Raw genomic sequence first — 19,944 nt, forward strand, 5'->3', positions numbered from 1 at the left:
CGGTTAGTGAGCATAGAAATATAAGGTATACAAAATAGCACTTGACGTCTTCCCAGGTTGGAATTGGAATGACCATACTCATATCACATACATCGTAGTACCCACCAAGCAAATATGCGAATCATCTTGGAGCCTATTGGTTAAATCTGGAAATTGGGACCAGTCTTCCCACGCTATGGCTAGAGCATGTTCATAGCGTCTGATCTGTGGAAAAAGCACACATGGTGTCTATTCATATTCATATCGTAACAGTATTAACGGTGGACATGCATACTACGTACTTGGGGATGAATGGATTATATGATTGTATGATTCTCGTCAACCCGAAGAACGAATACACCATTTTACATTGTGCCAGCCTATACGGAGTAATCCATCCAGAATAGGTACACAATGAACCGAACCTTGGACAAGACCTCCATGGAACGGATAGAAAGAAAGAAAGACAAAGGCAACCATTCTCAGACATCGCCGACATCTACCAATGAATCTCATCGGAGGAATGAATTTGCCTTGTGGACAAGCTACCCACATTCATTTCCAAAGGAAATTGCATTATTCAAGAGAACAGCATGCGATGCTCCGTATGTTGTAGGTATTTACCCAAACTAGAGCCTGTCAATTGGGCAGAGACACTCGGACCCCTCAAAACTGTAATTTCCTTTCTCTTCTTCATTTTCATTCGTCTAGGAAGAATATCATCCCGGGACAGCCATTTATCCGGGACATACATCCCTAGGTGCATCCCAGGCCTCGAAGATAACTGGCCAGTTTCTTATATAGTAGTCGGGAACCCGGTAAGAGATTTACGAAAAAAAGAAAGCCCTAAACAAGGGTTGAACGGGGAATATGATGTCACTAGAGTCCGATAATCAGCGTCCGAACCCCGACTATCAACGGGACTTCCAATCGTGAGCCAGCATCTCTGACCCAGCCACACTCGAAGCAGGGAACTGGGTGACTATGGCCCATCAAGAGACTTCACAAGCGGATTTGAGTGCTCAGGTTTGAGATATGGAGTAAGTGGCTGGGGATCCCACATGCCATATTGGGAGAGAAACATAGCACTTTCCTAATATTCAACAATGTACGGAGTAGCATTGTACAAAGGATGTACTTCATTTTCTATGACAAAACACTCTCCACAATAACCCTCCGTATCATTTTCGAGCAGCGAAACATGGGAGGACCCAACATATAAATGAACCCACTTTACCGAGAAACCTAGTCCAACAATGGAGTGGAGAATGAAGCAGAAACGGTTCCATTCTAGGAGATGCATAGGCCACTGCACTCCGGAGTATTCTACCAATTGGATAAGTTGCTCCAGTGCCCACAGCATATAGTGGAGCAATGCTGTATGGTTGATTCGTTTGATTTGTTGTGGCTTTGAAAGATGCCGTCGTTTGTCCCGGTCACCGCTTTGGGTATATACGGGCATTATTCGGCATCCATTTTCTCTCCGCTTTTGATTTATGTGCCTGGGTAGGGCTGGATATCTTTGTTTTGGAGTCAATTCCGGAACATAAAACTTTGTCTTTACGGATATTTAATCTGAAGTTTTTATAGTTGATTCAGAACCGCTGGGATCTACATGTATGTCTAATGGTCTATCTTTGTGGCAATATCAATACCTAAACATTCACCTGGGCAGACAAAGAACTGACTTTATACATCCTTTCACTGGCAGTCGTTAGGTAGAAAAGAATTAAAAGTCAAAGACAAAGACATATTACAATGAAATCATTACTGGATCAACCTAATCAAAACTTGTTTTACATTGGCCCGTCTATGATGCGAAAAACATAACCAGAGCTATCTGCAGGCGCAGCCATGCATCCCAGACCTGGCAATCCCATAGACCCAAAACATGGCCATGCAAGGAAATGAACTGGAAAGACAGCAAGGGAGACGCAAGATATCAGACCACAGGCCAGACAGAGATGCAGCATCAGGTGGTAATGGAAAAAGAAATCAAAGAAACGGAGTGTGAATCTATACAAAAAAATTTGAAATCTCCATGGCGCCAAACAACTGCCACCTGCACCAGCAACCCAGAGTCAAGAGGATATACCGAGGAAGAGAGACAACATATGTCATTCCAGACATGGAGAGTGAAGAACTACTAAAACATGGGGGACGAAAGGGTTATTATCTCGGAGGATGCGAGAGGAGAGCTTAGAAGGGAGGAGGGATCATGGTGGCGGGGTCAACCTTGTCCTGCTGCTCCATGACATCCTCACCAGCAAGCTCAAGGGAGACGGCAAGACCGAGCTTAGCCGTTTGCTAGAAAGAAAAGAAGCAAGTTAGCATTGAGGTTGCGATTAGAAAGAAAGATGGATGTGGCTTACCTTGGCCTGGTCGATCTCACCAGCGAAGGAGAGAGAGATGGGCATGGCAATGCGCTTCTCGAGGAGGCAGCTGACCTTGCCGGTGCTGTCAACCTGGGCGCGGAACGAAGAGGCACGGAAGTCGTACTTGGCACCAATGGCAGTGGTACCGTCACGAGCAGGGCCGCCCATCATAAGAGTAGCGGGAGAGGGCTGGAGTTGGAGGTTCATGTCAATACCAGCCTCAACACGCTCGGACAGCTTGCGCCAGTAAGTGGCATTGAAAGTGCCCTGGGCCTGCAGCTGAGCGGTACCAATCCAGTCCTCACCCTTGTACTTGGCGGAGTAAGACAGGGCAGTCTCGGGACGAGCGGTGATGCCCTGGCGTTGCCAGATAGCCTCGAAACCAAGAGCGAGACTGGGGGTGATAGACTGCAGGTAGCTGCCGACGAAGATACCGGTGAGACCACCCTCGAGGCAAGAGGGGTTGAAGGCCTTGAGAGACGCGGAGAAGTCACGGCCAGTGTAGTCGTTATCAATCTGGACCAAGCCCTGGGTACCACCGTTCATGATCTGGGCATTGGTCTTGGTGACGAGGGCCTGGTTCCAGCGGTAGTTGGCGACGGCGGCGAGGGCACCGTCGCTTCCGTAGTTACCTTGCATAAACACCTACCGGAGAACAATCTGTTAGATACTGAAAATTGCGGTTACCGGCACATAGATCGCATGGGATATTTGTCCTTACCCTGGGGTTTCCGAACATGGCGGAGAAAGCATATGGAGGCAGGTTGCCGGTTGAGCCCATAGAGAACGCATGCGACACACGGAACAGAGGGGACATGCCGAAGACCTTGGTCAGGTCTGCCCGGAGACCGGAGAACATGAAGTTGGTCAAGAGAACATCCTTCTGCACTTCCCTGGCGAGGTTATCGACAGTGCCGGGGTTGGGCAGGTTGAGCAAGGCCCTTCGGTCGGAGAACGAGGAGTATGCATCGTTGATAGCCGCGGCGGCAGGGTTCTCTGAGAGAAAGGAGAGGGATGATAAGTAATCGGCCATTTTGGTTGAAATATGATAATTGACGAATATATTAGGTGTCGTCACGCGTGTTAGTCTTCAGTTGAGACTCGGGGGGAAACACAAATAATTGAGAATAAATGGGATTGAGGCCAGCCCGAGGATCTGGGACGAACAAACGTCTTCAGATGACCTTTGATAAAATAGCGTAGAAAGGGCTGGATCTGATGCGCTCAGGAGTGTAGGGGAAGCAATTCAAGACTTTCCAAGCTGTGAAAAATGCTAGTCACCTGCCTCGGCGTCTTTGGTTGCTGTCGCTCGCCGGGATGTTACATAAGCCTTTCTCGGGCTTTCCCGGTTCAAGGCTAGACTGGGGGTGGGATTGAGAGTGACTGGGGGTCATTGGAGGGATTTAACCTGGTATAAATTGTCATCTGAAAAGCTTCTTTTATTTTCTTCAGTTTGATGCTAAATTGTGCTTGAATTTGGTTTTCTTTTGGACTGATTTGTATTTTGCAGCCTGAAAAACAAGGCAACCAAAGCCAATGATCTGCACCTGATAACTATCTGGATCTTGATCGATTCCCTATACCGCCTCTTACCCTCAACTTGGAAGGTTCCTTGTTTCTTGCACTATCTTGTCATCGAATTGAAACAGCTTAAAATATCTCTGATCTATCTCAGCACTATCTATCGATAATTCTGACACGCTCAATACTGAATTGTGTGATATCTCAAGGTTGCGTCACCTCGACATCCCACCATGGACACTTTACTGTAAGCTTGCCTTGCCCACTTCACAGCTTCATGTTTTCTTCCCGATGTTGTGTTTGTGTGTGACTTCTGCTTGACAACAATAGGCAGAAAATAGAAAAGAAAAAAGAACGAGCCATGTGCCGTATCTAGTCTTGGAGAGGCTAGAGTGAAGCCTGATAGTGGACTTGAACTGACATCATATAGCACCGCTGAGATTGTGGCCAACTCCCCACGATTCCGTCGCAAATCGTCAATCTTTGTCGATGCAATTCATGACTTGCCGGAAAAGGCCGATCTAGCTCCGGCCCAGCTGTACAGCACCGAATCTGGTCGGCTCTTCCATTCGGGCCGCATTGTGATCATCACCGTCGGCTTGCCTGCCAGAGGCAAAACGTATGATATTTTAACATTCAGATTGGTGCTGTTGCGTAAACTAATTTCAAATCCATGGTAGACATATCTCAGTGGCTTTGGCACGATACCTGCGATGGTATGCTTTACTCCTATGATCTGCGCATTTATAGAGGTATGCTAATGCATTGATAGGCTTGGTGTCAAAACCAGAATCTTCCATCTGGGCGACTATCGTCGAGCTACAATCCCATTTGGCGAAGACATGCCAGATGATTATTTCTATGTCAATGGTAGGCATGGTATCCTGATCTACCTGAATGACCATATTGACATATCTGCTTAGCGACTGCCAAGTCCGTTCTTCTACGCCAAAAGATTGTGAGAAAATGTCGAGAAGACATCTATCACTTTTTGAACCATGAAAATGGTCAAATAGCGATATATGATGCCGTCAACCCACTAGCCTCAGGACGGCGCTCGCTTGCCAAGGAGTTTGCAAAGCATGATATCGAGGCAAGTCAGAATAGATTCTTTGAACATTTAACAATAGACTAATTATTGATGTCTCTTACCAGACCCTGTTCATTGAGTCTTGGTGTGATGACGAACGCATCATCGAAGAGAATGTTCGCAGAGTCAAGATATCCTCTCCTGATGTAAGTCTCCTATTTATCCTGGCATTGAACGGAAACTCTGACAATCATGGCTAGTACGTCTCATGGAAATCGGAAGACGCCGTGAAGCATTACTTGAATCGTATCTATTCTCGCATCCCCCAATTTCAGACCATGGAGGAAAAGGACTTGAACTATATCAAGGTACGCGTAATTGGCTTTTGTCGCATGACCATTACTCACCAAATACAGATGATCAACGCCGGCGAGAGACTGATTGTCAACAATCGGAGCTTTGGTTACCTTTCTAACCGCATAGTCTTCTATCTTCTGAATCTCCACATCAAATCGAGACGCACATACTTTGTCCGGGTAGGTCATCTACTGTCCTATCGTCATAATTCAGCGCCTAACGTTTTATCTAGGCTGGCGTATCGCTAGACGCAGATTCATACAAAGCCGATGCTTCATTGTCAGAACAGGGAGAAGACTACGCCAAGAAAATGACGGCACGTCTACTAGCTCACCGTGAAGAAGAAAAGCAAGCAATGATTGAGCGAGGAGAGACTGGCTACGAGTCAAGGCCCTTGAAAGTTTGGACTTCTACGCGGCGCAGGACAGTAGAAACCGCGAAATACCTTCATGAAAACGGATATAAAATCCGGCAGAGGTCTCAATTGAGCCAACTGAACCCTGGTGTTTGTGAGAAGATGTCTGAGAGTGAAATCCGAGCAGAGTTTGGAGATGAGGTTGCTAAACACGAGCTTGATCCTTACCACCACCGTTATCCCCGGGCAGAGGTAAGCTTTGCCTCAACCCCTCAAAGTGTGTAACTGCTGACCCTTTTCAATAGTCATACCATGATTTGGCTGTTCGCCTCGAGCCAATTATCCTTGAACTGGAGAGGGAGCAAACTGATCTGCTCATCATTGCACATGAAAGTGTTTTGAGGGTTTTGTATGGCTATCTCATGGCCTGCAATGCTGCTGACATTCCGTTCCTTGAGTTCCCTCGCGATGAAATCATTGAGGTAAGTTGACTTTGGATTAGATTATTATCTATAGCTACTTAACACTATTCCAGATCGTTCCGGAGAGCTATCAGAACGAGGCTCAGCGGATCCATATCCCCGACCTCCCCGAAGAGATTATCCCGGCCTCTCCAGAGGACTTGAAAATCCCAGTGCCCCCAAGCGGGGTGGTATCACCGACGCAAGGGCTTGGTACACCAGAAGGTCAAGTAACCCCACAGAGTGGGCATCGAACACCCAGTGGAATCCGAACACCGCGTGAGCGCGAAAGGATCTCACAACAGCATGTTGAAGATGTGGTCTAGGTAAAAGTCCACAGTAATTCGCTTTGCCTGGCAATACCACCCATATGTTGTTCTTGAATTCCTCTAGCCACACTTCGAATCAAGTCTTGTTTTTTTTGTCTTCGTTGCGTTGATAGCATCAATACAATCCATCAAGTTTAACCGCCATGTAAAGTCGAGACAAAAACAATGTTATCCCCTTGTTGAAGTTCATATGTCTCTTCGCCTTCGAGTTCCCAATCGGCATCGTTGATAAGGACGAGAATGCCTGGTCGTCTTTCAAATCTATTAGTACTGTTTGAAGAAAGCCCCAAAGCTATGTTGACATACACATTGTCCTCCATGATGAACATGTCTATCCTCTGGTCCTTCATGAGGTTGTCAACGAGGTATTTAAGCAGGTATGAGATGTTTGGCCTGCTGCCATCCTCTAAACGAGCAGGTAAAACGACCTTATGCTTGCGCTCATTCCCGAATAGCAATTCTAAGCCGCCACTATCGAGATCAATTATCAGCAGAGGTTGATCAATTGAAGGAAAGATTTGACGTACGTAAACTCGACGGTGATAGGGACGGGGAATTCTCCCTGGCCCGCATTTGGAGTATCAACCATGACGTTGCAGATGAAGGGAAATATAGAGCATATAGCAGTTATCTCTCTTATTGAGAGCGAAAAGAGATCACAGTGTGTTAAAGATGGAGGGGCTAGGCGGAGAAAGAACCTCTTATCGATAAGCCCCAATCTTCCCGCAATTTCTTTGCGGCTTTTCTCCAACTTATTCCCAATACAGCAGCACAGACAGACAGAAGGGTTCACACACCCTCATAATACTCCATGGTCGCCGTCGAAACAGACTACATTAGTGTGGGGGAAACCGGCACCCTGGTGCCGCGGATTGGGATGTGAAGACAGGCGTGCTCGCGTTTGGTGCGGACAACAATGTCGCCTTATGGGATCCTCTAGTAGGTCTACTGAGAACAACTGCGCATTGACAACAGGAAGAGCTGACACTTAGTCAAGGACAAGAACGATCGTGGTATCCATGCTCTGCTTGTTGGTCATACCGACAAAGTCAGCGTCGTTCGATTTTATACATGCCCCGCCTCAGGAACGAGATTTATCGTCACCGGCTCCGTCGACCACACAATACGGGTATGGCAAAAGGACAATGCCGACCCCCACAATTACGTCCTTGCGTTTACCCTTGAGGGTCACACGAGCTCGGTGAATGCGATTGCCGTCGCTGATGGAACGGACATCATCGCATCTGGAGCGGCTGATGGCACAGTTCGGATCTGGAGAATCAATGCACAGGGCGAATTGAAGTGCGAGCTACTTGACACGATTACAATGACACCACGGTTCTTCCCGCTATCTCTGTCATTGCAGGCACTTGAAGGCGACTCGGACAAGTCATTGGTGTTGGCCGTTGCAGGTACAACGACCAAGGTTCAGATCTACGTATCGGAAACCTCCATCGGCAAACCAGAGTTCAAGCGCCAGGCTGTGCTTGCAGGGCATGAAGCCTGGATCAAGGCTCTTTCTTTCACCCAGGACAAGCAGAGCAACGGTGACATCCTACTAGCGTCTGCAAGTCAAGACAGATATATCCGTCTTTGGCGACTGCGTCGGGGTGAAGCAAGTGCCCCTGCTCCGATAGATGATACGGATCCTCTGCTTGGAGGAATGGAACCTACGCTATCGAACAAAGCCCACGAGTTCGAGGCTGCAGGATCGAAATACTCTATTACTTTTGAAGCTCTTCTCTTTGGACATGAAGACTGGATCTATACCATTGCATGGAATCCTGATTCCAAGCGTCAGCAGCTTCTCTCGGCCTCAGCTGATAACACCATCACAATCTGGGAACAAGATCAAGCGTCAGGCGTTTGGATGTCCGCAGAGAGAATGGGAGAGATCAGCGTCCAAAAAGGATCTACCACGGCAACTGGCAGTGCAGGTGGCTTCTGGATTGGGCTCTGGTCACCAGATGGCAAGCAGGTGGTAAGTCTTGGCCGGACTGGTAGTTGGAGGGTCTGGCGACATGATTCCGACTCGGATCTTTGGTTACAAAAGTTCGGTGTTTCGGGCCATGTGCGCTCATCGAACGGTGTAAAATGGGAGCCCACTGGAGGCTACTTGCTTTCAACCAGTTCAGACCAAACCACCCGGCTTCATGGAAAGTGGGTGCGGGGAAATACAGGCTCATGGCATGAGTTCTCTCGCCCTCAGATTCATGGGTACGATTTGAACTGCGTCGACACACTAGGTTCCTCACAGTTTGTGACTGGCGCAGAGGAGAAGCTCCTGCGTGTTTTTAATGAGCCCAAACCGATTGCCCAGTTGCTCGAGAGACTCACTGGGTTCAAACAATCAAACGATCAGGACCTCCCAGACACTGCTGAAATCCCAGTGCTGGGTCTCTCGAATAAGGCACTTGGAGATGAGGCCCCCGTGGAAGAGGATGGCCAAAAAGCCCCAACTGAGGCACCAGTCGCTTCTTCCTTGCTAGCTGCCGACCACCCGCCACTGGAAGATCAGTTGTCACGTTACACATTGTGGCCAGAGCATGAGAAGCTCTATGGCCATGGCTATGAGATTTCAGCAGTGGCAGTGAGTCATGATCGCAAGCTCATTGCTACGGCCTGCAAGGCCAGCTCGATTGACCACGCGGTAATTCGCCTTTATGATACATCGGACTGGCACGAGATCAAGCCTTCTCTCACTGCCCACTCGTTGACCATCACGGACCTTTCATTCTCGAGTGACGACCGCTATCTTCTCAGTGTTGGACGAGATCGCCAATGGGCAGTCTTCCAGCGGAGCGATGCAGACCCAACTACGTTTACAAAGCTCAGCATCAATCCCAAGGGTCACTCTCGAATGATCCTAGGTGCAGCCTGGGCTCCAGCTACAACAGACCATGTCTTTGCCACGGCAGGACGTGACAAATCCGTGAAGATCTGGCAAAAGTCCGAAGACACTTTCGTCTGCAAAACGACCGTGGCTCTGACATCAGCAGTCTCAGCAATTGCTTTCTTGCCCGCAACATACAAAGGCACATATGTTATTGCTGTCGGCGAGGACAGCGGTGTCATCTCTATTCACGGAATCGCTGCGGACACTTTCGAAGCACAGCACATTGTGACAATTGACAAGGTTACTTCGCCCTCAAAGACAATTACTCAATTAGCATGGCGACCAGTGCCAGCTGCAGAGGCGGATACCAAGGATCAGTTTGAATTGGCGGTGGCAAGCGAGGACACCTCGACACGGATATATGCTATCTCGAACATGCTCTCATGATTTATAGAAACAAAATGGGTTCCCCCTTTATGAGTTATGATGAAAACTCCCAAGTGTTCGATCCTGTAGATTTCAAATAAAGCCTGCTTAAGCCTTCAAAGGGAAGAGCCAAGTCCTACCACTTCGGATGAAGTCCTGAGACAAGACCATCCCCCCCCCTCTCTCTTTCTCTTTTCTCTTTTCTCTTTTCTCTTCTATCTTCTATCTTCTATCTTCTCTCTCCTGTCTCTTCTCTCACAACCAAAAAGCCAGTTTCTATTCGTTCTTGTCTCCTTCCTTTGAGAATAAACTGCGATGCCGAACCCAGGCAAAAAAACGAGCCGCCGTAAGTCAAATACACGCGTCGAACCCATGCATAGACTGACCATTGATAATAGGAATGGTGCACGTTCTGTGAGATGACCGGGCACACTCGAGAAGAATGTCGCCGTTGGGCCGCTTGTCTGAGGGATACAGTCATAGCTGCTCACGTCGCCATAGTGGAGGCACACAAGCCCCCCCCCCCCCAGGTAGGGACCCTATAGAGCATTCCAACTAGGGGTCACTTTATTAATGAATTTTTGATACAAGCCAAACGCCAACCCCAACAAGAAGGCCCGACGTCACCACCGTGGTGACCAAAATCGCCGAGGTATGTGCATACATCCAAGAGCCGATCGAGACATATACTGACAATCTATACTTAGATCGGAAGCCCGCCTATCACAATGCCGCCCCCCTGTTTCTTCCCCCTCGTCCTACCACTACTGGGGGTAGCCTTGGCGTGGACCAGCTTGACCTGTTTTCGAGATTAGGGCAGGTCTCTCAGTCTGAAGCTGAGTTTCTTGTCCGGGCCCTGCAGGAATACAGGGAGAGAAGCGCCCGCGAAGACTCCGTAGACAAGCCCGTGATTGAGGACGAACCAGGCCAGGAGGAACCCATCTAGGGCCGCGATGTAGCACCAAGTAGTGACGATGAAATTGACGGGTAACATCTCTGAAACCACAACTGGGGTAGGTTTGGAGGCATTGGGGTATTAATTTTCTACTTAGGGGTAATTTAACCACCTTGTATGAGGTCTTTTCAGTTTCTACGTAAGATATAAGTTCTGTGAAATATATATTGTATATTAGGTCGACAGATTATCTACTATAAAACTGAGAAGGGGGAGAATATCTGAAAAGACCACCCGAAAGACATCACAAGGCCGTATAAGCGACAACCATTCTTGTGTATTCAAAGTATAAGAGTCGGTTTGCACACTGCACACTGTACACTTTTTCACAGCCCAGTATGTTCTATATCAGGCTCTTTCGCATCATACGTCGGCGACCATGGACATATATAAATTTGGTTATAGTTAAACTTGCTCTATTGGTAAACTGTATAATCGAGTGAAAATGATCCGTGGACCTTTCCATGTATAATATGAGCCAATCCGGTTGAAAAAAAAAGTAAATCGTACATCTCGAAGATCTATTTCGTATAAAGATTTGGAAAGATCACGACTCAGACCAAATCAAAAACCTCATCATTGCGCCCACCCCGGAGCTTTGGGTTCCAGAATCTGTAGCGAGCGTAGATGAGTTCTATACTTCTCCAGATAAGGATGGTTTCCACCCCGGAAGCTGGTCATAAGCAACAAGAAGTCTTCTGCGAGACTCTGGGGCGTGCAAGTTGAAGTTGGTGGTAGTCTTTCGGTGAAGTTGACAGGCATGTTCATAGGACCCCCATAAGGCGAGCTTGTGTTGCATAGGATGTTTGTTGCGCAAATTGCGATATCGTACAGTTTTTCGGTCTAGATATCGAGTTGTTAGTATGGGGCCAAGTTCACAAGCCAAACCTACGAATCTACAGGTTATAGATGAGAGCAAGTTACATACCAGACCGATGCCATGGGCTTCCATGGAGCTCAGCCGCAATGACTGACACAGCTGGAGAGTGGATTCAGCAACGGATACAGCATATCCGAAGCTTAGCTCGGGTTGTTCTGAGTGGGCACTCAGAAGCCCGTGGGTTGAGGAGAGGAGCCAGACACGGTTCTGGAGCCATTTCTGGGTGATGAAAACGTCCGCTGCTTGGGTTTCTCGCAGACCCATGGCAAATGTGACATTGCTGGTTTCGCTACGGCCTCCCTTGGCTCGTTCGAACCAGTCATAGCCTCGATATCGTTCGGCTTGGTTGATTCGATTGAGATTCTGGTGGATGGAGATTGCCTTGGCTTCGGTGAGCCGCTGGCAGTATCCATTGCTGATATCGCATCGGCGATTCCAGCAGTCGATGACATCTTCGTCAATGGCATCGAATAATTCCATCATTCGTGCGAGACCCATCATTCCCTCGGCGTCTTTCTCGTTGTGGACTATAATGCCAGAGACGACGCTGTGCGTGGCGCTGTGGATGAAATCATGCACTGACCGCATAGTAAATCCTGGCTTCCCCCAGAAGGTTATTGGGTGTCGGTGTTGCAAAGCATATGCTCTGACATTTATGGTCAGCGAGTTGATTCTGAGAGGGCTCAGTCATTTACTTACCTTTCCGTGATAGAGAGGACGAGGTACGTTCGTAGTCGTTGGCCTTTCTCTTCCCCAGACAGATCATGATATGACTCGGGATCATTCAGCCCCAGCGTGGCCGCAAGATCGAGTGCCTCGCGTATCCGGAGCCACGCTGCGTTGTGCTGGTTACTTCCAAACAGACAGCCAAAGAGGAAAAAACTTGTTAGGACAGCTTCAATGGTCGGGTTCTCCCCAAAATCCGAACAGCTTCGCATTTTGGTGGCTTCATGCATCATAGCTCGTGCCTGCAGAGCTCGGGATGAGGATGTTGGCCGCTCATTAATCTCAATCGGTTGTGTGAGCGAAAATGCACATAGTGACAAGAGCATGGCCCCGAACTGAGAGTTCTTGCGATGTTCTTGTGCGAGCATTGAAGTGTACAGGGACGACCGGTTGAGGACGGGTATGGTCGGATGTAGCCGATCAAAGTAGACATCAATCCAGGGGATCATATTTGCTTCGTTGATTGTAGATGGCCAAATTGCATCAGTCTCCTGCGTATCCGAGTGCATAGGCCCCACGGCTGGTGAGAACGGCATATTTGGAGCTTCCTGGGGCATTCCCATGGCCCCAGGATCGGGGACTGGTTGAATGATAGACGGGAGAGACGGCTTCAGATAGACATTACTTCCTGGGAATTCGAAGACAGGGATTTGAGAATCCAGATTATCTGGAAGCCAATATTCGACGTCATTTCGGTCGTTCCAGCTCACGCCGCTATTGTGAGAACCTATAGATGCGGTTTCCTCACCCCAAGCTGCCATTGGAGGGGGTATACCTGGAGGCGCCAGTCCTCCGGCCCCCTCTAGGGGTGCTGGACCCGGAGTGGGTGTCCAAGGTGCTCCGGGTACAGAACCTTGACCAGACTCCACGGATGAGGTCGGAGTTTGGAACTGGAAGGCATTCTTAGATTCCTCTTGGGGCGTTATGACAGTTTGTTGCTGTCTGATTTGCGACACGCGACTTCATCCCAGTCAGTGTGATACTATTCACAGTCACGGGCGATTACTCACTGCCCGGTTGGTCCGCGCTTCTTCTGTGGCTGAAGGAATGTACACTCAAAGCCCATAGACTGACAAGCCTTGCAAGGCTGTGACAAGCTACACTATCGCCAAGTCAGTACATTCATTTTGGATACATAAAAGGGGGATGTCTCACCTTGATTTTCCGAAACTTGCATTGGTCGCATGCTCGTTTGGCAATAGCGGCTTTATGTGAGCGAATGGCGCTTGCAGAGCCGGTCAATCTGGATTCCATCGCCATGATGCAAAAGCTGTAGAGCTATAGCTCTATCAGAGAGTTTGTCGGACATAAAATCCATGAGGTCGAAGAAGGTTTGACCCACATAGGCAATTCGCCCCCCGCTCTCACCTGCTCTCTCTGTCTCATCTTTCTCTTTCAAATATTTTCACACTCAAAATGTTATTGAAATGACTATTGAAGGGAAACGGTATAAATTTCGGTTAGATAAAGAGGAAAAATGACTCTAAATATGGTATTTGGCAGGAATGTGCCACGTCCCCACTTGATAAGAGGGCCCGGACTGTTGTCCGAGGACTATATAAAGCTAGTCTTGACCTCCACGGCTTATACCATACGACAATTCATAGCAAAAAAATGGGTAGTTCACAGACTTGGGAGGAGATTGTCTCCCAGAAACGGAACATTAGGGACCAACTCATCGCACCGTACTTAGTCGACGTAACTCAACGTCTACCCCAAGTACAGAATGCCGAGGAGCGTACTCGGCTAGAAGATCCGTTGTATCAAAAGATCACAGATATTGACAATGTCGGCGCCCTGTTGAAATGCCTGGAGAAAGGGGAGTTTCGAGCAGAGCAGGTGGTCAAGGCATATATCCAACGGTATGTCTTTTATCGAGGGTTGGAACGGACCATATACTGATATCTTCGGTAGGGCTGTGGTCGCGCATCAATTAGTATGTGCCTCGCATCTTCGTTCCAGTTTTCGTCCCCGGCCAGCTCACTGATAGAATCTGGCATGGATAGACAAATAGTTTGACCGAGGTTCTTTTCGAAGATGCCCTGAAACAGGCAAAGCAGCTAGACGCCGACTTCACAGAAACTGGAAATCTTAAAGGTCCCCTACATGGAATTCCGATCACGCTGAAAGACCAATTTAACGTCAAAGGCGTCGACACGACCCTGGGATATGTGGGTAGGTCTTTCGCCCCGGCCCAAGAAGATGCGGTGCTCGTGGAGATCTTAAAGAAGATGGGCGCTGTTGTCATCGCGAAAACAAACATTCCACAAAGTATCATGGTTCGTTCGAGAATATCACTGACATTATCTGATTCGGAGATTGACTTGATTTCTCCAGTGGGCGGAAACCGAGAATCCCCTTTGGGGACTCACGACTAATCCTCGCAATCCAATTTTTTCTCCCGGTGGTTCAACTGGCGGCGAAGGCGCTTTGTTGACATTGCATGGATCACTATTCGGATTCGGAACTGATATCGGCGGAAGTGTAAGAATCCCACAGGCTACAGTGGGCTTGTATGGCTTCAAACCAAGCGTAAGTACAACCGCTATGAACAAACAATTTTATTTCTCTTGAGGTATGTGCTTATAATCTCCAAAAACAGAGCGCTCGGATCCCCTATCAGGGTGTACCCGTATCCACCGAAGGCCAAGAACATGTCCCATCTTCTATCGGCCCGATGGCCCGAGATCTCCGGTCGATCTGCTATGTGAGCCGTCTGATAGCGAACAGCCAGCCCTGGGATGTTGATCCACGATGTGTTCCTCTTCCCTGGAACGACACTGCATTCCAAGAGCTCCAAGACCGACCTATGGTCATCGGCTTGATCCTGGATGACGGCGTGGTAAAGGTCCACCCCCTATTGCGCGTGCTCTGCTAGAACTCTCGGAAGTGCTTAAATCATATGGCCACGAGGTTGTGGTCTGGGATACATCTGACCATGAGGGATGCATTGAGATTATGGACCTTTTCTACACAGTCGACGGGTGTGAGGATATTCGTCGGGATGTAGCCGCTGCCGGCGAGCCGTTTATTCCACACGTTGAAACGCTGCTTAACCGCGGCAAGGCTATCTCGGTTTATGAGTATTGGCAGTTGAACAAGCGCAAGACTGCGGTACAGAAGAAGTATCTGGATAAATGGAATGCGGTGCGGTCTCCGTCGGGTCAGCCTGTCGATATTCTGTTGAGTCCTACTTTGCCGCATACCACTGTGCCCCACCGGAAACTTCGTTGGGTTGGCTATACCAAGATTTGGAATTTGCTGGACTATCCGGCTTTGACGTTCCCGGTGGACAGAGTGAGAGCCGAGGTGGATGTGTTGCCGTCGGAGCCTTATGTTCCAAGAAACGGTCCGGATGAGTGGAATTGGAATATTTTCGATGCGAAGCAGGCGGATGGATATCCGGTGAATCTGCAGATCATTGGGAAGAAACTCCAGGAAGAGAAGGTACTGGGGGCTGCTACAGTTATTGAGAAGCTCTGGAAAAGTCATGTCGACAAATCCGATTCAGCTATCTAGGACGTTTAAGCAGAATATGGACTTGGGTCAACTCGCACACTGAAAGACGTGTATCGCCGTTGATTGAACTGATTTTTGGGATAAATATGGTAGACGTAACTCATTATGCAGCTTGATGGGATATCTGCCTCCAGAGTCACTTAAATGAAAAACGCCGTGGGAATATGCAACAAGACAAGCACTCTTGAGTCTCAAGCCTTGGGGGGCTCGAACAGATCGGGTTTCATGTTGATCTTGCAAAGCTTCGCCACACAGCCGCTCAGTTGAAGCAGTGACTGCACACCATCTAGAATACGCATATGTGTGAATCCAATCTCCCGAATGAACTCCAACTTGGAATGTTCGGACAATGTGGGGATGGTCTTGGTGACTCGGAACATGGTACTGATGATATCGTGAGAAGAGTATCCCAGGGTCCTGTAGATTTTGAATGGTTAGAAACCTCCAGTACTTCGAATGAAACACATTTACAACATACCATAGCTCATTCAATCCCTCCAATGCCACATCCACCTTGCCTTCCCAGCAAGCCTTGATCATGGCCTGGACTTTGACCGGGTGCGGGCTGTCGACTACTCGGAAAACATTGTCTCCGCTGACGAAACCGAAGCCGGACCAAGTACTCTGCAGGTTGTTGATAGCCTGACGCATGTCACCCTCGGCACTGAAAACAAGTGCAGCAATGCCATCCTCGGAGTGCTGGACCTTCTCCGCCTCGCAAATCTGCATCAACCGTTTCACAACCTGAGCATCCGTCAACCGGGCATAACGGAGAATGGCGCAACGGGATTGAATGGGTTCAATGATCTTGTTCGACTGGTTACAGGCAAAGGCAAATCGTGTGGTGGAGGAGTAGATTTCCATAGTACGTCGCAGGGCTTGTTGGGCACCGGCGGTCATGCTGCGGGGAGATGTGAGTCCAATGACCAAAATGAAACTCCGACGAGAACAAACCTATCGGCTTCATCGAGGATGACTAGTTTATGGCGCCCTTGGGGCAATGTAACCTTCTTTTGGGCAAAACCTTTGATTCGATTCCGGACCACATCGATACCTAGACCACAGCATCAGTATCGACCGCCCAAACATCAAAAGAAATAATGCAAGTACTAACCTCTCTCATCACTAGCATTCAGCTCCAGAACTGCCTCCTTGTATGCATCACCCAGCATTTGCCGTGCCAGACATAGTACTGAAGTGGTCTTTCCAATACCCGGCATGCCAGAGATGATAACGTGTGGCATATTACCATCTTTGGCAATGATCTTTAACCGTTCCACTGTTTCAGTGTTGCCGACAATATCATCGAGAAAGGTTGGGCGATATTTCTCGACCCTATTGACAAGCCAAAGGTTAGCTCTGTATAATATTCCAAAGGAGATTCCACCTACCAGGGGAGCTCATAGTCCATAGGGGCACCGGCAGTATTTGCCTTCGCACCATTACGAGAAGCAGAGGAAGATTCAGCTTGAACCATTGTGAGCGATTTGGTGGTTCCAAAGTGAAGAACTGCAGTGAAGGGAAGACGCGAAAGAAGCACGCGTGGGAACGCGATAACAGCTTATCAGCTGGCCTGTGCACTTCAGATGGATGTGTGACATTTGAGGCATTGAAGCTGTGGATTTCAATTAATTTACTCTATATAATATCTATGGGCTCCTAAGTAGACAATTGATCCTAATATGCTGACTATTGCACACATAGTTTAGTTCAATGCTGGTGTTGTCGTTTTTTTCCTCATCTACTTCATTCCGTGCCATTCTTCCTCCTTTCACCCCAACAACAATTATTCTTAATACCTAGACATTGCGAAATGACAATATTCCCTCCATTTTTCACACCCTGACACGCACAGCTGGAACCAACCCTCTCTCTCCTCGAAACACCCGCGCTTCCTCTGCGACGCGCACGGCTCCCCGCATACTCAGAACATCCGGCCAAACACAACAGACAAAACACAAACCGTGGTGTATGCAGTCATGCAACCATCTGGAATCATGAACCAGAGCTCTGTCCGCCGCAACCTATTTCACGGGAACCTCAGCCGCCGACCTGCCTCCGCAGGACCACCCAATGGCACAGTTCCTCAGAACCACAACGGCCTTTCCAATCGCCCCTCGCACCGGCTGAAGACTACATCCTCGGACTCGGGACCACATACTCGACCATTTAAGACAGCGGAGAATAAAGATATTGTGGTTCGGGACAAGAATGGTAGCTACAAGCTTGAGATTCCGACATTGCCGCAGGCTCTGGTTGGAGAGGATGGAGAGGAGCTGGCTGAACTTGCGCCGGAGGATGGAGGATTTGATTCTTCGGAGCTCATTGGACGTGACAAAGAGAGTATGTTCTTGACTCGGTGCTGTTTTCCTCTATGAAGTATAGTCTATTAACACTTAATACAGAGTTCGAGGCAGCTCTTGTGGATATGATGGTTCGGCACCGGACCAGACAATCGAACGGTGAACCTGATGGTAAGTTAAAGTCTGGCTAGAGTCGCGGTTGTTTCTATGGTCATATACTGATCGGAAACAGAGATTCTCAATATAGTGCACGAAAGCCTACGCAAAAAGGTAGCATCATTGGATGACGATAATTGGATGTTTGAGCCTGAGAAGGACTCGATTTCTAACTAGACGGGGCTGCGCTTGCTGCATGCATCTTGATCTCATTACACTATCAGTTGGATACGTTTCTTGCAAAGGCCTGCTTCAAAAGACCCACGCATCAAGTCTTTCTTAATCGAGCTCCATGCTCGATGGCGGTGCCTCAACCTTCTTCGCAGCTCTGGATTGCGATGCTTTGCCACCTGCTTTGTTCTGACCTCCTCCAAACAACATACCACTCATCATATCCATCAAAGGGTTACCTTGGCGCGGGATCTTGATAGCGAAGTACTGCTCGCCAATCTGAGCCAGAGCATCGTCCCAGATACCAACTTCTCGAATTTGTGCCGCATAGTGCGCAGTGAGCTGTCGGAAGAGATCAGCACCTCCGCGCTGGATGGCCAACATCAACATGCTGATGAAGTTCACCAAAGGAAGGGCGGGGAACACCCGAACGTCGGAGCTGGCACTGCTGACATCCTGTACACCGAGCTGAGGATTGGCCGCTGAAAGCCGCGAAGTGAAAATAAGCAGGGCTTTATTGGCGCTGCGGATATTTCCGGTGAGGAGGTATGGGAAGACTGCGCGTGACACATAGATCGCTGCGGTGTGCGGTTCGTCGCTGGTGTACCACTCATACTCGAGCTTTGCAAGGGTCTCGGCTGATTCGGAGGTTCCTAGGATGAGATGTTTCTCGGCATCGTATGGCTCGTTATCTAAGGCGCTAAGTTAGAATGCATCAAACATTGCGCTCCAACATCACTCACCTTCGGCGTATACTGAACCAACAGCATGATGTAAATCTGAATCTCCTCGTTCTAGTGGTCCGAACTTTGCACTCCATCCAATCATTTCCTGGATGAATCTCTTTCGTGTAGGTTCCTCGGATGGGAATTCGCGTAGTAGCTCGATTAGGCGCTCTGAACAAAATATAAGTTAGCAATGCTAGGTCTGTGATAGCTACTGGGGCAACCCGAAGCACCAAGATCGACTACCGCATGCTGCAGTAATGGATCCCCAGTGGTAAAAGGATATTTGATAGACTCACTCTTCCGAGCCCGACCCTCCGCATCATCATTGCCGCCTGAAATCTCCCATTCGGCTTTGTTGTATACCTCGAGAACCAACATGATGGCCAGGTCGCCACCACTGGCTGAAGCACCCTTCTGGGAACCAGCTTTCAATAGCTCCTTCGCGCCACCAGCCAGGATATCCGCCGCAGCATCGTAGTTGGACTGCTTGATATACCGGACGGCAATAACACGTAGTTGCTGGTGAGCCTCGTAATATGCGCCATCAGCAATCCTATAGACAGCAACAGACAGTCAGAATGGGATCTTTTGAGGTCCAAGGTGTCCAAGGTGGTCCAAGGTGGTTACGGGCCAGGTGGAATTCTCACTTTTCTCGCTGGCGGGCGATGACCTTATCAATCCGGGATGACATTGTCAATTAAAGGCAAGCGCTGATCATGTAAATCAAAGAAAAGTAGAATCGAGGACGCTATCAAGCAGAGTGAACAGTGCAAGAACGTTCGCGGGGAGTAGGTTGAGATTTGGTGGGGACGCGGCAATTCGCCCAGAGAACATGTG

At 48.6% G+C, this 19,944-nt stretch overlaps 9 protein-coding genes across 9 annotated transcripts; 4 read left to right on the forward strand and 5 right to left on the reverse strand.

Annotated features, from left to right (window-relative positions):
• Positions 1–2,003: 2,003 nt before the first annotated feature.
• Positions 2,004–3,409, reverse strand: tom40 (TOM complex pore protein TOM40). Its single transcript, XM_056725103.1, has 3 exons — positions 3,076–3,409; positions 2,352–2,999; positions 2,004–2,286 (listed from the first exon to the last, which is right to left on the reverse strand). Exons 1-3 carry the CDS (start codon positions 3,385–3,387, stop codon positions 2,179–2,181), a joined length of 1,068 nt encoding a protein of 355 aa, XP_056581353.1. The 5' UTR covers positions 3,388–3,409; the 3' UTR covers positions 2,004–2,178.
• A 699-nt stretch (positions 3,410–4,108) lies between these two features.
• N7517_007374 (bifunctional fructose-2,6-bisphosphate 2-phosphatase/6-phosphofructo-2-kinase) lies at positions 4,109–6,404 on the forward strand (the record flags this gene model as incomplete). The annotated part of the gene is made up of 11 exons (XM_056725104.1): positions 4,109–4,122; positions 4,306–4,494; positions 4,556–4,591; positions 4,648–4,745; positions 4,799–4,968; positions 5,031–5,111; positions 5,166–5,273; positions 5,322–5,441; positions 5,495–5,869; positions 5,923–6,099; positions 6,153–6,404. The coding sequence occupies 11 exons, from the start codon at positions 4,109–4,111 to the stop codon at positions 6,402–6,404; spliced, it is 1,620 nt and encodes a 539-aa protein (XP_056581354.1).
• A 137-nt stretch (positions 6,405–6,541) lies between these two features.
• On the reverse strand, positions 6,542–6,996 carry N7517_007375 (ubiquitin-related modifier 1; the record flags this gene model as incomplete). Its single annotated transcript, XM_056725105.1, has 3 exons — positions 6,542–6,659; positions 6,714–6,878; positions 6,935–6,996. The coding sequence occupies 3 exons, from the start codon at positions 6,994–6,996 to the stop codon at positions 6,542–6,544; spliced, it is 345 nt and encodes a 114-aa protein (XP_056581355.1).
• A 337-nt stretch (positions 6,997–7,333) lies between these two features.
• Positions 7,334–9,690, forward strand: N7517_007376 (Elongator subunit ELP2; the record flags this gene model as incomplete). Its single annotated transcript, XM_056725106.1, has 2 exons — positions 7,334–7,346; positions 7,400–9,690. The coding sequence occupies 2 exons, from the start codon at positions 7,334–7,336 to the stop codon at positions 9,688–9,690; spliced, it is 2,304 nt and encodes a 767-aa protein (XP_056581356.1).
• Positions 9,691–11,200: 1,510 nt separating this feature from the next.
• N7517_007377 (CeGAL family transcription factor) lies at positions 11,201–13,490 on the reverse strand (the record flags this gene model as incomplete). Its single annotated transcript, XM_056725107.1, has 5 exons — positions 11,201–11,467; positions 11,553–12,150; positions 12,204–13,190; positions 13,241–13,332; positions 13,386–13,490. The coding sequence occupies 5 exons, from the start codon at positions 13,488–13,490 to the stop codon at positions 11,201–11,203; spliced, it is 2,049 nt and encodes a 682-aa protein (XP_056581357.1).
• Positions 13,491–13,844: 354 nt separating this feature from the next.
• On the forward strand, positions 13,845–15,749 carry N7517_007378 (Amidase; the record flags this gene model as incomplete). Its single annotated transcript, XM_056725108.1, has 6 exons — positions 13,845–14,092; positions 14,145–14,166; positions 14,237–14,509; positions 14,568–14,762; positions 14,833–15,072; positions 15,144–15,749. 6 exons carry the CDS (start codon positions 13,845–13,847, stop codon positions 15,747–15,749), a joined length of 1,584 nt encoding a protein of 527 aa, XP_056581358.1.
• A 191-nt stretch (positions 15,750–15,940) lies between these two features.
• Positions 15,941–17,226, reverse strand: N7517_007379 (replication factor C subunit 4; the record flags this gene model as incomplete). The annotated part of the gene is made up of 5 exons (XM_056725109.1): positions 15,941–16,166; positions 16,228–16,650; positions 16,704–16,803; positions 16,864–17,084; positions 17,141–17,226. 5 exons carry the CDS (start codon positions 17,224–17,226, stop codon positions 15,941–15,943), a joined length of 1,056 nt encoding a protein of 351 aa, XP_056581359.1.
• Positions 17,227–17,728: 502 nt separating this feature from the next.
• On the forward strand, positions 17,729–18,385 carry N7517_007380 (uncharacterized protein; the record flags this gene model as incomplete). Its single annotated transcript, XM_056725110.1, has 3 exons — positions 17,729–18,092; positions 18,155–18,223; positions 18,285–18,385. The coding sequence occupies 3 exons, from the start codon at positions 17,729–17,731 to the stop codon at positions 18,383–18,385; spliced, it is 534 nt and encodes a 177-aa protein (XP_056581360.1).
• Positions 18,386–18,487: 102 nt separating this feature from the next.
• N7517_007381 (protein GET4) lies at positions 18,488–19,798 on the reverse strand (the record flags this gene model as incomplete). The annotated part of the gene is made up of 4 exons (XM_056725111.1): positions 18,488–19,071; positions 19,123–19,275; positions 19,404–19,660; positions 19,755–19,798. The coding sequence occupies 4 exons, from the start codon at positions 19,796–19,798 to the stop codon at positions 18,488–18,490; spliced, it is 1,038 nt and encodes a 345-aa protein (XP_056581361.1).
• Positions 19,799–19,944: the final 146 nt, after the last annotated feature.

This window comes from Penicillium concentricum, assembly GCF_028827145.1.
Source record: "Penicillium concentricum strain IBT 3081 chromosome Unknown utg000002l_segment0_segment0, whole genome shotgun sequence".
In the NCBI taxonomy this organism is placed as follows: domain Eukaryota; kingdom Fungi; phylum Ascomycota; class Eurotiomycetes; order Eurotiales; family Aspergillaceae; genus Penicillium; species Penicillium concentricum.